This window comes from Erigeron canadensis, chromosome 1, assembly GCF_010389155.1.
Source record: "Erigeron canadensis isolate Cc75 chromosome 1, C_canadensis_v1, whole genome shotgun sequence".
NCBI classification, from domain to species: domain Eukaryota; kingdom Viridiplantae; phylum Streptophyta; class Magnoliopsida; order Asterales; family Asteraceae; genus Erigeron; species Erigeron canadensis.
Window position 1 is genome coordinate 27,123,684 of NC_057761.1, and position 16,410 is coordinate 27,140,093.

General features: G+C 39.9%; 4 protein-coding genes across 4 annotated transcripts; all 4 read left to right on the top strand.

The window, feature by feature from the left end:
* The first annotated feature begins 1,474 nt into the window (after positions 1-1,474).
* Positions 1,475-3,736, top strand: LOC122588553. Its single transcript, XM_043760692.1, has one exon. It carries the CDS (start codon positions 1,475-1,477, stop codon positions 3,734-3,736), a length of 2,262 nt encoding a protein of 753 aa, XP_043616627.1.
* A 1,323-nt stretch (positions 3,737-5,059) lies between these two features.
* Positions 5,060-7,254, top strand: LOC122588563. The gene is made up of 3 exons (XM_043760704.1): positions 5,060-5,729; positions 5,799-6,146; positions 6,278-7,254. Exons 1-3 carry the CDS (start codon positions 5,060-5,062, stop codon positions 7,045-7,047), a joined length of 1,788 nt encoding a protein of 595 aa, XP_043616639.1. The 3' UTR covers positions 7,048-7,254.
* Positions 7,255-11,988: 4,734 nt separating this feature from the next.
* On the top strand, positions 11,989-13,005 carry LOC122588573. The gene is made up of 3 exons (XM_043760715.1): positions 11,989-12,280; positions 12,335-12,481; positions 12,563-13,005. The coding sequence occupies exons 1-3, from the start codon at positions 11,989-11,991 to the stop codon at positions 13,003-13,005; spliced, it is 882 nt and encodes a 293-aa protein (XP_043616650.1).
* Positions 13,006-15,381: 2,376 nt separating this feature from the next.
* On the top strand, positions 15,382-16,005 carry LOC122588584. The gene has a single exon (XM_043760726.1). The coding sequence runs from the start codon at positions 15,382-15,384 to the stop codon at positions 16,003-16,005; it is 624 nt and encodes a 207-aa protein (XP_043616661.1).
* Positions 16,006-16,410: the final 405 nt, after the last annotated feature.

Here is a 16,410-nt window from a genome sequence, read left to right on the forward strand (position 1 = left end):
TTTCCCAACCCGCCTGATGCCCATTTGGTTATTTCTGACATACACGATAAAGTGGCCGGCCAATCATAGAAGGATGATAAAAGGACTATGTTGTTCAAGAGAAACATTCGAAAGAAACTTTTTCCTTCGTCAGACAGCAGAAACACCAAAGCTGCTCTTGTTTGAACTGGCGATTCTTGAGAACCAACTGACTGGAACCGGAACCTTAAAGTTTGTCTGATTTAAATTGTATAATACCAAGTCCAATCTTATGAAACCCTAAAAATATTGGATCACATATTAAGTCTTTTAACATCAAAAACTGCAGATATTTCACACGGTGTAACGCAAAGCACTCCTTACACTGGGAGATTCATCATCACAGCAGACAACAGTGTAGCCAAATATGAAGCTGATGCATTAAGAGAGTATCAGAATCTCATATCACTTATTGTTAATCTATATTCGCTATAAAAGCAAATCTTCACATAGTAGGACTTAATTAACCATGAATGATTGCACTATATCATGAATAGTTATATCTTGGGAACGACATCAACTAACAAATTGGAAGTGATAATCGTACCATAAAATTTACTATTTTTATGCATTACATATTTGTACAGTACGCTATGATATATGTACAATGTGGTAGATGTATCAAATTTTGTGGTATGATTATCACTACCCCTGTCAAATACATCTTTTCAACATTGTGACTCTAGTTAACTTAAACAAGTGTGATTTCACACTTTTCCTAACTTGTATTAAAGGTTCACTCAAGATCCCTTGATCTCAAGTAAATTACAATTACACTTAATGACAATTAATACTAAAATCACCAACACCAAGTAGTTAGGTTGGGACAAATTTACAATAATATACATTTCTAGATTTTGGATAACATGATTAATATGTATGTGAACTAGAAATGGTGCGTGGTCCACTGTTTGATTTATTAAAAAAAAGACAAGATGGTTGACTTGAAAGCTTAGAGTGTCGACTTACACTGAGTGGACCTCCACGCAATTTAATTGCTCGAAATGACTAAGACGACCTTTTAAAGAATACTTGTAAGTCTTTGTGGAAACAAATAATTTGTTTTTCTATAATACATTCACTTCAATTCGCACCAGTATTTTACACCCTGAAATGGTACAGGGGCCACTTATTGATTGATCGGAAAAAGACGAGATGGCTGACTTGATAGCTGGATTGGATCGGATTTGCTTGTTCAACTTACACCGAGGAAAGCTCCATGCAAGTTGTTGGAAAGTGGCTCGAAATTACCACATATTCAGTCATTCATTCTTGTCCTAGTTTAAGAGCACCATATATTACTAATTAAGAAGACATTTAAAGGAATAGTTGTAAAGCCTTTTTGAAAACAAAACCTGTGGTTTCCTATAATATATTCACTTCAATTCGCACCATTTTTCTACACCCCGACTGCCTTTAGTTTATCTGAAAATTTGCAAGGTAATCTATTTCCCTTATGGAGTCCTACTCGCCAGATCACTATTACCAAGTTCTGGATGACCTGTATAATATCCAACAAAACATTACAGCAGATACTTTTAATTTCTTTTACACCTTGATGGAAGAAAGAGATGAACAGAACAAGTTTGGCGAACCTATGATGTGGATTGGGATATATATCGCAATAGCTACTCTTTTCTGCATCTTACCGATGCTGGCTGATCTATTACATGGTTTTAAAGCCAAAAAACTATGGTTTCCATGTAAATATTTCACTCTGAATGCCGCTTCTCTCTCTGTGATAGCTGTCGCAATGAAGCTACCCATGGATCTAAATAATCCAATGTCAGGTTTTGCAGACCAGGCTGCAAAGGTTGTAAGCATGGGATTCATGATCACCATGATGGCCAACTTATTGCCTTCCTTGGCATCCATGGACGGCAAGGAACTTCTCACAAACATCATAGCTTTGGGTGTTTTGGTTATCACCATGGTTGTGAATGTTTGCATTCAATTACGAACCGGTGTTGTAGGCTTTCATTTCTTTCCTTTTATGGCAACCCCTGTTGTGGTTATGTTATCCTTGATGCTTATGTTGATGCTTATGATATATACGAGTTCAGCTTTAACAATTCTGAAGTCTAAACAAATACTGGAGTCAAAATACCAAGCTAGTCATGAAAAAGCTTTGAATGAGCTGGCAGTGCCAGGACGACTAACGGTTAAGAAGCTAAAGCAACATGTGACCAACCACTGGATCATGGCAGAAACTGGAAACCCCCAATTCATAGTAGCGTGCTCTGCTACAAACTCTGGTGCTGGGGTAGTATGCACTATAATCACTCTTCTATATGTATTTCTTATTGTTATCATATTTGTATTCAACAGTCAACAACGTATATGGGATTGTGAGTCAGATTATAAGTGGTCGACTTCAGTAATTCTCATAATGCAACTTATAGGGATACTTACGGGTACAATTGCCCCCATTTCTAGATGTTTTGCATCCTTAAACTTAAAGTTTTCCAGAAAATGGATTTGTAGTCATATCAACGTCTTTAAAGTAGAGAGCTACTATACACAAAAGCTATACGATTGGAAACGGAGCAGTATACCACTTTCATTCAAAAGCCGGAGATACAAAATTGTCATTCACAATATGAAAGTACTAATTCTTAGTTTTTGTATAGGACTTCAAATGGCAATTGTGGTAGCATGCAAGATCACATCATTGATCCTAATACTTTTTGTTATTTGTGTTTTGTTCTGTTGGAAGTGGTTGAAGGCCATGTTTAGTGCCTTACGTTTTGCGTTGAGAAAAGAGCGTCAACAATTACAACAAAACGAACATCCGACGCAGTATATTTTGCAACTACAAGATGATGTGCAGCTTGCTGATAGAACGATGAAAGCCATGTTAAATTCTATGAACCACTTGATCCAAAAGGCCGAAAGTCAAAAACCTGTCGATCTAATGAAGCTTCTTAAGGGATCTAGCGGTTATGAAGGAGTTGGAATGTATGACATGCATCAACTTCCACCTTTAACTGCAGATAAATATTTAGATTGTTGGAGCTTAACAGTGGTAAATTTGACAACCATTGCCATTTCTCTTCGTAGCATCCAGAAAGACATAGTTCATAAGTTGCTGAGTGGTGTGAGTGAAGGTCTTAAATATGTCACACATGTTGAAGAAGGCCTCAATTCTACTGATAATTATGTAAACCTTCATAAGGCGTCTAAAATGTTGTGGCTAGAAGTTGAAGTGTACTACACATGGTTAGGAAACAACCTGCAAAAAGTTGCTACTCAAGTACATTCAGTGGAGCGAATACTTCAATGGTTCACGGATACAGCTAAAAACCTGATCACCGAGGTGGAAAATACAAATATTGAAGTCGCAAATGATAACTTGATCTGTCGTACTGTTTCTGCCAATTCAATGTATTGTATTACTCAAGCAATCTTACGTTCTTACCACGACAACAATGACATTGACATTCACGAGGTAACAGAACACGACCTATTTATGCAATTATCATCAATGATCTCAGACATATTAGCTGCTTGTCTCACCAACTTACCCCAAGTCATAACATTAAAATGCCACACAAAAGCCATAGAGAAAAGAGAGGCGAGTGTTCATGCTGCAACCCATCTTCTTGGTCAAACTATGGAGATAATCAATAACCTTCAAGATCGTGGACTTCCAAACTTGAATCCAGATGAGTTACCATCTATTAACAAGTGGCGTTATTATTTTAACCGCATTCCGTAAAAAACATTTATGTATGTGTAGTAATAGTGTAAGTTAAGCCTTTCCACTGAAGAAAATACGAGGAGGGTAGCTTAACAAAAACATTGTATGATAAAACAGTACAATTAAGCCTTTCCACTGAATGATCCAAAGGCTCTATTGGTATACGAGTATTATTTAGTGCTGAATAAAAAAAAAAAAATACTGAATAGTCCAAACTCTAGATTTTGATAACAAATAGAATTGATAAAAAGAGTTTATTGATTAATTTGTTATGATTTACAGGAACAAATGCGATCCCTATTTATACATAAACAAAACGATTTAATTATGGAAACAAAATCAAGCTATGATTCGGTGATGATCTTTTACTTGTAGCCAAAGTTGAAGTCTTCTAATTCCGGGAAATGATGATTTCTTCTGATCCCCACAATCTTCTCATTCTAACAGATTTCAGGTGTTCAAATGATTGTTTGATGAGTTCTCTTAGCAGACAGTTTAAAAGAAAGAAAACTAACATTTTAATTTGTATATTATTTAGTGTTATGTGTTTGTGCACCGGATCGCGCTAGGGATAGATGGGGGGAGGTTTGTGGCTCTGATTATTAGCGGTTCCCTGAAGGTAGAGTGTAAGCCTCTTTACGGCAATCAAAGCCGGAGTGTTATATCCCTCTCATCTCGTCTCGTCTCCCCTTATATAGGAAGGAGAGTCCATAGGATGGAAAACTCCCTTGTAGATAGGTTTTCCCCTGTTTAAAGGAATAGATTTAACTTCCTAAATTAGTTGGAACCGATCGTCCTTATTTTAGGGAAGAAGAGATTTGGGTAATCTCTTTTTTATTTGAGTATTATTTCTAGCTGGGTGCCTTTCCCACGCAGGTTCCTTCGTAGCGCTGCGGGTTAACACTTGTTTGTTTGGCAGGCCCTTCATAGCATAATGTGGATACGCCATCAAGCCCCCCAGTCCAAGGGGATGATTTTTGCCAAATGGTCATTCCCTTTGACTATACTGAATGTTGGTGTCTTCCAGGGGCTACATTGCGATTTGTCTGAATCCTAATTAACCCCTTGATTTGAAAGGTGTTAATCAGTATTTAAAAGTGGTAGTTCGGCACGTATCTCAAGGCACGATTTCGACGGCCCTGATTAGTATGCAGCCTTCCATATAAAGCCGATTTTCATCTTCATTTAGATTTTATTTTCGACTTCCACTTTTTTTTTATTTTTCAAAACAAAATCCCTTTTTTCTAGGGTTTTTTCCGAACTTGTCATCTCCGGTCATCGCAATAGGTACGTCATTCCTTCCCTTTAATTCTTATTTTTGTTCATTGTTTCTCTGTTCTGATGTCGAAAGAGGGCATAAAAATTACTGAGTCCACCGTCATTCGATCAAAGCTAACTGCGCTTGTTGATAAGTTTTTCCCTGGTAAAATATCTTTGTTTAAAATACTATCTGATGGTGACACCGTTTTGACCCCTCCTGATGGGTATGTAGGTTTTTATTTGCAGTCAGCATCTGAAGGCAATGTTAGGTACCCTTTTTCTGCTTTCATGCTTGAAGTCCTTGACTTCTTTGAAATCCATATTTCTACCATCACTCCTTTAGGGTTGTCTAGGATTATTGCCTTTGAGGTGATGTGTAGGGCATATGGCGGAGAGCCGTCATTAGATTTGTTTAGGTACTTTGTTCAAACTTGCCCCTCTGGTGATTGGGCTACAGTGGGCAATCGCTCCAAGGCGGGTTGTTTTAAGAGGGGTGGGTTGGATATTCGTGACTGGAAAAGTCAATTTGTGTTCATGAGATCATCGTTAATCCCTAAGGAATATGAGTCTGTCACCGATAAAAAGTTACTGTGTGTCCATGCCAAATATGACAACCCTTTCCCAGACTATGCCGTTGATACATTGTGTCGAGAAATTTGGTTGCATCCCATAACAGTTGTAGCATATCCTGATGTTGTTTTGTATAAAGCCAAACTGATACCATCTCTGCCTGGTGGTGTGAATATTGATGGTAAGTATCGCATCATCCTTTTTACCTCTTTTTTGTTAATACTTTAGTATTTGATATCGGTTTTTGCAGATATGACTTTTAGGAAATTTGTAAGGAAAGGAGTGAAGGAGGTTACTGTTGTGCCTCGCATTGAAAGACAGGGAAGTGGTACCGCTGATGCGCCTTCTCAGAATGCAGGATCTTCTGGCGTCCATAACGACAATCCTGAGGTGCAAAGTGCTGCAGATCCACCAATCCTGAATGTGGATTATTCTGATGTTGAAGTTCTTGAAGTATTTGCTACTGATAAGAAGAAGAAGAAGAAGTCAGCTCCAAGCGCAAGTGTCCCTCAGTCTGTTGCAGGTCGATTGAAAAGAAGGAAAGTAGGCGATGAAGCAAAGGATTCTGAGTTCCGTAAGCCCTCTTCCCCTAAGACTGGTACCTACTTTTCTACATCCTGCTTTGTTGTCATTTTTCTTTGTCAATAGCTATGCGTTATTTAATGGCTTCATTTTCCTGACATTCTTGTATTTTCCCCAAAATTCTTTTTGGTTTTTCCCTTTTTGCAGCTTTGCATGATCAAGAAATTCTGAATTGGTTGAATGGTGACAATATGAATGCTAAGGATGTGAAGAAAATTGACAACATGGACAACGAGACCTTCCTGAAGGTTTTCAAAAAAGATCGCCAGTTCCATGCTTATCTTGATGCTGTTGCTGCTAGGCGTTTTTCCAGAATGGCTATTGATCTTAGATCTAAAAGTTTGGAGGTGCATTTGTTGACAGCCACTGTTGAAGATTTGAAAGCCAGGGAGGCCAGGTTCGTGACCACTGTTGAAGCATCCGATCTGGTTCAGAGTTTGAGGCAGCAGCTGAACATGTTGAAGGCAAACGCCGTTGTCCATGAAGAGTCTTTGGCCAAACTCCAAAAAGAAGTTGATCAAGAAAAGGAAAATAGCTGTTTGTTGCGTGATCAGGTTGATTTGCTGAAGGTTGACAGAGCAAGGGTAGTGACTAAGGTGATCCCGTATGTGAGCAAGTCCTTGCTTTATAGCGATGAGGTTGAGCAGCTGTTGGGTGATTTGACCTCTGCTGAGAGAGCTAATGAGAGGTCCACTTTGTTGGAGGAGTTTTTGGCCGAGGGAAAGTGTGACCTGACCTGCAGGGGTGATTTTGTCCCTAATGCCTCTCATGAGCTGGAGGTAGCTGATCACAAGTGGAAGGAAGTTGTTTTTCCATTCTTGGAGAAGGTTGTTACTGACCCTCATGCTGCTGTTGAAGACTTGCTTAAGATTGTCCCTGATGTGATTCAACCGGAAGACAATGAAGGACCCCAGTGATCAGGCCTGCGTGCCTTGGTATTTGGCGTATGTGCCAACTCAGACAATTTCATCTTTAACTATGGTGCCTGTGGATTTGAAACAATTATCATCTTTTGACAGCCTTATATGGCTGTGTTTATGGATATTTTGTGCAGCTCCTATAGTGCTGCATTTGTGAATATAATGCAGGGTGGTTATGACTTATATCTACAGTCGTTTATACAATATGTGCATAATTGTTTGCAGCAGATTGCATTTGCGCTATACTATCTGCGAACCGCTATGTGGTGTTATATACCATTTTTGTATGGTTTGAGAGCCATTTGCTTTTATATAATTTTTCATAAAAGAAAAATTTTCTTATATGGTTTGGGAACCATTTTACTTTTACATGATCTAAGAACCAAAACCCTTTTTTATCGGTAAGCAAGTTATATTTTGCTATAAATGGTTTGGGAACCACCTATGCGTAGCAAGGTACTTTATGCTACGTGTGGTTTGAGAACCGTCTTAGCATGCTTTACATGTCAACGTCCGTTGTGGCGGACGTTTGCAAATTTCTCCGAAGATTTTTTATACATTTATGGGCGTCCCCATTTTCTTTTTGCATCGTATACGAATTAATGTTGTATCTCTTTTTCCTTGTATGTTTTTAAATTTATGCGCAAATCTATGCACTTCTATTTAAATACGAGGAGAGATACACAAATAACAGGAACATAAGCCTTTATTTAATAACATATTTGAGGTTACATACCATACCCTCTAGGCTTTTCAAAATATAAGATAATAATTAATAAAAAGGTTTTCCCTTACTAAAATTGCCTTGTCTTTGGTAGGTGGTTTAGTATCCATCCATGCGGCCTAGGTAAGGTCCTTCGCTCCATGTCAGGTAATGTGGTCCATCCTGACCTTTTTCAGATAGCTTTTTGTTCTTTGTTACTAAAGTTCCGATGCCTCTGTCCGATTGGTACTTGATCATGCCATGGATGACAGATGGGATCATTTCAAACTTTTGTATCCTGGGTCTTCCTAGGATCGCCTGGAATGGGGAAGTTCCATTGACTACCAGAAAACTAATTTTCTCAGTTCGCTTCCACCTTCCCTCTCCAACAGCATCTTAATCTATAGCTTTCCCATGGGGTTACCTGTTTCTCCGGAATACCCTTGTACCGAAGCGTCTGTCCTTTTGAGGTTCATTCGTGACACATGGTGTAACTTCCAGAACGCTTCTTCGTACAACACATTACATTCACTCCCTGTGTCTACCATTATCTCCTTAACTTTTGATATTTCCAAAAGGGCAGTGATTACCAGTGGGACACGGAAGACCTTGTATGTTGAAGGAAATGAAATATTGCTTACATCGCCCCGGTACATCTTTGGGAGTGGGCGCTTTTCCACAGGTTTTTTCTTCAAAATAGCATAGATAGTTTTTTCTGGGCCTTTTTTCTTTTCTCCTTGTTCATCCTCTTTTTTGGGGTTTTGCTGCCTCACGCTTTTAACTAGTTGTGCCAGCTTTCCTTCATTAATAGCTTCTTCTATGGCCTTCTTTAGCTGCCAACAGGTGTTAGTATCATGACCGTAGTCCTAGTGGAACTCACAGTATTTGGAAGTGTCTCTTCTACTCCTTGGGAGTTATCAGGGTGGTGTGGAGAAACTCTTTGCCACGCTTTCGGTGAGCAGGATTTCTTTTGGGGTCTTATTCAGTTCTGGTAGAATAGTCTTGTGCAATCCCCTATCTTCCTTTTGGTACGGGCTATATTTAGGTTTTTCTCTATCATTTCCCCATTTTCCCCTTTTTGCCGAAGCGTCTTTGTCATGTGGGGGACTATTGTCCCCTTTAAAAGCTATTTCTCTTGCATCCAAGAATACATGCGTTCTTTTTTGGACTTGCTCATAAGTATTTGGAAGATCCCTATATAGGAATTCTACCAGCGGTTTGTGTCGAAGGCCATGAATTAGTCCTGATATCCTTTGGGACTCAGCGAGGTCTACTATATCCTCTGTCTCAGTGGTAAACCTGTCGATGAATGATCTACAGCTTTCCGTCTCTCTTTGTCTTATCCCGTGGGCTGCCACGTGGATTTTCTTGTGTTTCTTCTGTTGACTGAATCGGGCTCTAAATTTTTCCTTGAGGTCGTCAAAGCTAACAATTGACCCTTTCGTTACGCTTTTTAACCATTCTCTGGCATCCCCCTCGAGAGCATACCTAAACATTCGGCACGCAATGGGTACATTCCATGCTTTCATCTCTGCCACCCCCTCGAATGCTTCCAGGAAATCATCCGGGTCGCTTTTTCCTTTGTAGGTCCCAAGGTGGGAAGGGTATTTCAAGTCTGTCGGGAGGGGGTAACTTTGTATCCAGGCGACGAAGGGTGAGTTTTCGACGCTTCCTCCAACCAAACTGAGTTCTAGGGCATTTTGGTACGTTGTAGCCCCCCAGTTCTAGAGCCCATATGGTCTTGGAATTGGTGCCGGCCTGAAGGTCTGTGTTGCAAATTGGGGTGCAAAATACTGGTGTAAGGGCCCCATCGCCTGATTGTCATATGTCTGTGGATGATACAGTGGGCCGCTCGTGTTTCCATAACCCTACCCAGTGTATCCTTGGTTATATAAGCCTTGATACGTTTGGTCCGAAGGTCCTGTGATGGTTAGCCCCGGAGGCCTCTGATAGGTGTAACCCGAAGGTGCCTGGTAGGTTTGGCCCGAAAGTCTTGTGTTTGTCCCCGAAGGGATGTTATGATTTTGAGGCGCACCTCATGATAAGCCATTCTTGTTACCTCCGGAGTTTTCTGTAGTGTGCTGCGGGTTTTGATCTGGAGCGGGCTGTCCCCTAGGTACTTCGGGACGTTGATCCTCAGGTCCTGTACTCCTAGTGCGGGTGTCATCTCGAGTCCTTCCTTCTGGGGGCAAGTCCCTAGGTTCGGAGCCCTCGGGCCTTCCTCCTTCTGGCTGACTTCGAGGATCTTGGCGTGCGAGGCCCCCACTACCTAGGTCAAAGCCGTATCTAGCTCCGGCTCGAGATCTTGAATTTCTAGGATATCTCCGAAGTCCTCTTGGCGGAGTTTCTGCATCATAATCGTCATCTGTCTCGCCATCAAAATCTAGCACCCTACTAGTGCTACCCAGTGCTCCAGTTCTCCTAAGATGACTAATGGTTTGTCGGATATGACCGTAATTTCTGATGATATAATCAGGGTCAAACAACATTGGGTTTCTTGTCGGGGATCCCTGTGAAAATCTACCGCGGCTTTTCGGGTGTTTGGGTAGTGCGCTCTGCGCCGCCTTCAACGAGGGAACCTGTTTGTCGATTATCGCCAGCAGGTGTTACAATTGCTGGACCAGAAGTGGGTGGGGTATTCCCAACAGGTTCGTTTCCAGTCGATCGCTGAATTTGTGATTCGAAACCTGGTGGTACATCAGCCATTTTCCTAGCCTTAATTCGGTACAAAAAAGAACTGGTTTATATGGTGTTTTTTTTTTCAGGATCAAAATGCGGGGTCCCACGGATGGCGCCAATGTTTGTGCACCGGATCGCGCTAGGGATAGATGGGGGGAGGTTTGTGGCTCTGATTATTAGCGGTTCCCTGAAGGTAGAGTGTAAGCCTCTTTACGACAATCAAAGCCGGAGTGTTATATCCCTCTCATCTCGTCTCGTCTCCCCTTATATAGGAAGGAGAGTCCATAGGATGGAAAACTCCCTTGTAGATAGGTTTTCCCCTGTTTAAAGGAATAGATTTAACTTCCTAAATTAGTTGGAACCGATCGTCCTTATTTTAGGGAAGAAGAGATTTGGGTAATCTCTTCTTTATTTGAGTATTATTTCCAGCTGGGTGCCTTTCCCACGCAGGTTCCTTCGTAGCGCTGCGGGTTAACACTTGTTTGTTTGGCAGGCCCTTCGTAGCGTAATATGGATACGCCATCATTATGGCTTGATACAATTTAATCTTGTATATTATTGAGGTTGGGCCAGAGTTACATATACATTTGTAAATATTGGATAACATGATTAATACGTATGTGAACTAGAAATGGTGCGTGGTCCACTGTTTGATTGATGGAAAAAGACGAGATGGTTGACTTATAGCTAGACTGGATCGGATTTGCTTGTTCAACTTACGCTGAGGAAAGCTCCATGCAAGTTGTTGGAAATTGGCTCGAAATTACCACAAATTCAGTCATTCATTCTTGTCCTAGTTTAAGAGCACCATATATTACTAATTAAGAAGACATTTAAACTTTAAAGGAATACTTGTAAAGCCATTTTGAAAACAAAACCTGTGGTTTCCTATAATATATTCACTTCAATTCGCACCCGTTTTCTACACCCCGACCTTTAGTTTATCTGAAAATTTGCCAGTTAATTTATTTCTCTCATGGAGTCGTACTCGCCAAATCACTATTACCAAGTCCTAAATGACCTGTATAATATCCAAAACATTAAATCAGATACTTATCATTTCTTTTACTCCTTGATAGAAAAAAGAAATGAACAAAGCAGGTTTGGTAAACCTATGATTTGGATAGGGATATATATTGCAATAGCTTCTGTTTTCTGCATCTTACCAATGCTAGCTGATCTATTACATGGTTTCAAAAACAAAAAGCTATGGTTTCCATGTAAATACTTTACTCTGAATGTCGCTTCTCTCACTGTGATAGCTATTGCAGTGAAGCTACCCATGGATCTAAATAATCCAATGCCAGGTATTACAGACCAGATGGCAAAGTTTGGAAGCTTGGCATTTATGTGCACCATGATGGCCAACTTATTACCTTCCTTAGCATCCATGGACGGCAAGGAACTTCTCACAAACATCATATCTTTGGGTATTTTGGTAATCACCATGCATGGTTGTGAATGTTTACATTCAATTACAAATTGGTGTTCTAGACGTTTATTACCTTCCTTTTTTAGTAATCTTTGATGTGATTATGTTATTCTTGATGCTTATGATGTATGTGACTTCTGCTTTAACAATTTCAAAGTCTAAACAAATACTAGAGTCACAATACCAGGCTAGTCATGAAAAAGCTTTGAATGAGCTAGAAGTGCAACAATCCGGACGACTAATTGAGAAGCTAAGACAATATGTGAACAACCATTGGATCATGGCAGGAACAGGCAACCCCCAATTCATGGTAGCATGCTTTGCTACAAGCTCTGCTGCCGGGGCAATATGTGTTATAATGACTGTTTTCCATTTTCCTAGTGAGATGTTCAACAATTCAGATATATGGGACGACTGTGAGTCAGATTATAAGTGCTCAACTTCGTTAATCTTCATAATGCAATATACAGGGGTACTTGTGGGTACAATTGCCCCCATTTCTAGATGTTTTGCATCCTTAAATTTGAAGTTTTCCCTCAAATGGATTTATAGCCATATCATGGTCTTTAAAGTAGAGTGCCATTTTACACAGAAACTATACGATTGGAAACTGAGCAGTATACCACTGTCATTCAAAACCCGGAGATGCAAAATTGTCATTCACAATCTAAAAGTACTAATTCTTACTTTTTGTATAGGACTTCAGATGGCAATCGTTATAGCATGCAAGTTGGTGTCATTGATCCCAATACTTCTAGTTATTTGTGTTATGTACTGTTGGAAGTGCTTAAAAGCCATGTTTAGTGCCTTAAGATTTTTGTTTTGTGTTTTGTACTGCTGGGGGCGACTAATGGCCATGTTTAGCGCCTTAGCTTTTGTGTCAGAAAAAGAGCCCGAACAGTTACAACAGAAAAAAGATCTAAGGCAATATGTATTGCAACTTCAAGATGATGTGGAGCTTGCTGATAGAACCTTGAAAGCCATGCTAAATTCTGTAAACCACTTGATCCAGAACGCCGAAAAGCAAAAACCTGTCAATTTAATGAAGCTTCTAGAGGGATCTAGTGGTTATGAAGGAGTTGGAATGTATGACATGCATCAAGTTCCACCTTTACTTCTAGATGAATATTCAGACTCTTAGAGCTTAACAGTGGTAAATTTGACAACCATTGCCATTTCTCTTCCTAACATCCAAAAAAACATAGTTCATAAGTTGCTGAGCGGTGTGAGTGAAGGTCTTAAATATGTCAAACATGTTGAAGAAGGCCTCAATTCTACCGATAACTATGTAAACCTTCAAAAGGCGTCTGAAATGTTGTGGCTAGAAGTTGAAGTGTATTACACATGGTTAGGAAACAACCTGCAAAAAGTTGCTACTCAAGTACATTCAGTGGAGCAAATACTTCAATGGTTCACAGATATAGCTAAAAACCTGATCACTGAGGTGGAAAATACAAATATTGAAGTCGCAAATGATAACTTGATCTGTCTTACTGTTTCTGCCAATTCAATGTATTGTATTACTCAAGCTATCTTACGTTCTTACCATGACAACAATGACATTGACATTAACGAGGTAACAGAACACGACCTATTTATGCAATTATCATCAATGATCTCAGACATATTAGCTGCTTGTCTCACCAACTTACCTCAAGTCATAATGTTAAAATGCCACACAAATGCCATTGAGAAAAGGGAGGCTAGTGTTCATGTTGCAACCCAACTTCTTGGTCAGACTATGGAGATAATCAATACCCTTCAAGATCGTGGACTTCCAAACTTTAATCCAGCTGAGTTGCCATTTATTAACAAGTGGTGTTATTATTTTAACCGCATTCCGTAGAAACCATTTATGTAGGGAGTAAGTTTATATAAGGCATGTGAGTATAGCTTTTCATTAGAAGTTTATAGTGTTGTATTCAAACTTAATGGTTTGATACTAATTTGATTGTTTTGGTGTATTAATGGAATTCCTATCAATAATTTCTGTTTTTTGCCTTTTTTTTTCATGCTGTTAACCTTATTTTTGTTCGTTCGTTTTTCTATTTTATTTGTTGTTGAATTTTTGCATCTGTTTTGATGATGTCTAGAAGCTACATGGAAAGTGTTTGCAAGTGGTATCAGTGCTGTTTGGGACCTGGTTGCAGTATTTATTGCCGTTATTTGGGAAGGGACCTACCGACATAAATAAATCAGAATCAGAAACATATATATTGATGATAGCATGAAAACGAAAATTTAAAGTAAATTTCCAGGAACATATCCAACACTTATTTCTTTGGACTCTGTCTTGTTCCACCCATAAAAATGTGGAGAACCACTGCACTTGGAGCTGGTGTCCGGTCCTACCACTACATCTTTCTGGAATTCTAGTGACAAAACTATAGTTATTTCCAGAGCAAATAAAGCGGACAAGCCTTTAGGCCTCTACATCACTATTGAGTCCTAAACCAGCTGCTTAAGGTGTGGTATTGTTAATTATTGTCAGTTTTCTTCCTTCATAACTCTCTCTTAGTGGTTCTAAACTAACAACGGCTGAAAATATTCACTTGTTTAAAACGAAGAGAAAAAAAGGTTTGCAAAACTACCAATAGAAGTCAATGGGCCTTGGACTTCTTATTACCGAGGTGACCCACCAACCAAGTGGTTTCAATTCCCACATTGGACAAAAATGTATGATACAATGGTATAATACAAGGAAAAAAACAACTATCACTGAATATTACAACGGTGTTTCTTATTACCAAATTCTTCTAAGGGGAGAGGAGTGGTCACGGCATGGGTGGCGGGTTGGCCACGCCGCCGAAGTAACACCGCCTCCATCAAGACGGCATTAGAGCGGGCTGAGGGCTGGTGGGCTTATAAAAGCCCTGCACGACTTGGAGCTTTCGACCGTTGGGGGAGCGTATGGAGGTAGGGTCCAACCCACTTTTTGACCATTGAACACCAATTAAAAAAATAAATAAATTTCCCCTAAAATCATCAAACAAAAACATATCTTCACACTTTCACAAAAAAAAAACACCACATCACTAAAAAATGGATTCCTCTTTCTCATCTTCTTCATTTTGTGTTCTACTGGAGTTAGACGATTCGTCTACGGGGAGTACTTTTCAGTTTTTTAATCAAGTGTACGCCGAGCTTGAAGATACCGACACCTCTTCCTACACTCGTAGGTATATCGATCGAGACCGAGAAGAAGCTCACGCCATACTAATGCGTGACTCCTTCGTTGAAGACTAAAGTTTGACGAACCATTTTTTCGTCATCGTTTTCGCATGAGCAAGAGGTTGTTTTCGAAGATTGTTGGTGATATTGAAGCTAGATTTAGTTACTTTCAAGAGGGGTGGTAAAAAAAGTTGCACCACTCTTCAAAAGTGCACATCGGCGATCAAGCAACTGTCTACAGGTGAACCTTCAGACGCGTATGACGAGTACACACATCGAATGGAGAATGTGCCCTAAACACTTAAAAGGGCAATACACGAGGGGTGATCACAAGGTACCTACTATTATGATTGAATGTGTTGCTTCCTATGACTTGTGGATTTGGCATTCGTTTTTCGGTCCTGCTCGATCGAACAACGATGTCAACGTTCTGCAGCAGTCGCCGTTGTTTCAAAACGAATGTAATGGATCCGCGCTAGACAGTTCATTCAGCGTAAATGGACATGATTACAAGCGTGGTTACTACCTTACCGATGGAATCTATCCTAGGTGTGCTGGGTTTGTTAAAGCTTATCCGCATCCAGTAGAACAAAATGAAAAGAAATTTAAAAGACTACAAGAGGCTACAAGAAAGGATGTTGAGCGCGTGTTCGGTGTTCTTAAGGGAAAATGGAAGATTTTGGACCGCCCCCTCCGGCTATGGACAAAGGAGAAGATCGGAAAAGTCGTCGCCGCGTGTACAATACTACACAACATGATCATAAAAGACAACGGGAGGGCAATATCACCGGTTCATATTATGGATCCACCGGTGCCAAGAGTTTATAACCAGGAAGCAAACAGGGAGTTACAGGACGAGGACATGCATCATCGGCTCCGATATGATCTCACGACGCATATATCGGCTTTAGACTTATCATACCTTGACAATCCAGTGATGCAGCCACCATCAGTTGAGAGTTTGATTTAGTTATCTTCATTATCATGTAGAATTTAAATTTTGGTTTATGTTGTTATGTACTTTTTAATTTATGTTTATGTAATGTTTAGTTTAATTTTAATGAAATATTTAAGTTTTTATTAAAAAAGAATAAAATGTTTGATTAAATTAAATGAAAAAGAAAAAAATAAAATTTGGGAGGGTTGAGAAGGTGATGCATGCCATTGAAAATAGTTGGGAGGGTTGAAAACGAAAATTGAGTTAGAGGTATTTGATTGGTGGAATTTGGGAGGGAATGAAAATCTCACTACATGACTCCCCTCCCCCTAACAATTAATAGAGGGATGGCCGCACGATGTGGCTGTGATGGTGGTAGCGATGAAGTTGTGGTGACGGCGGCAGTGTGGCGGCGATGTGCGGTGGTGGTGGTGGCGT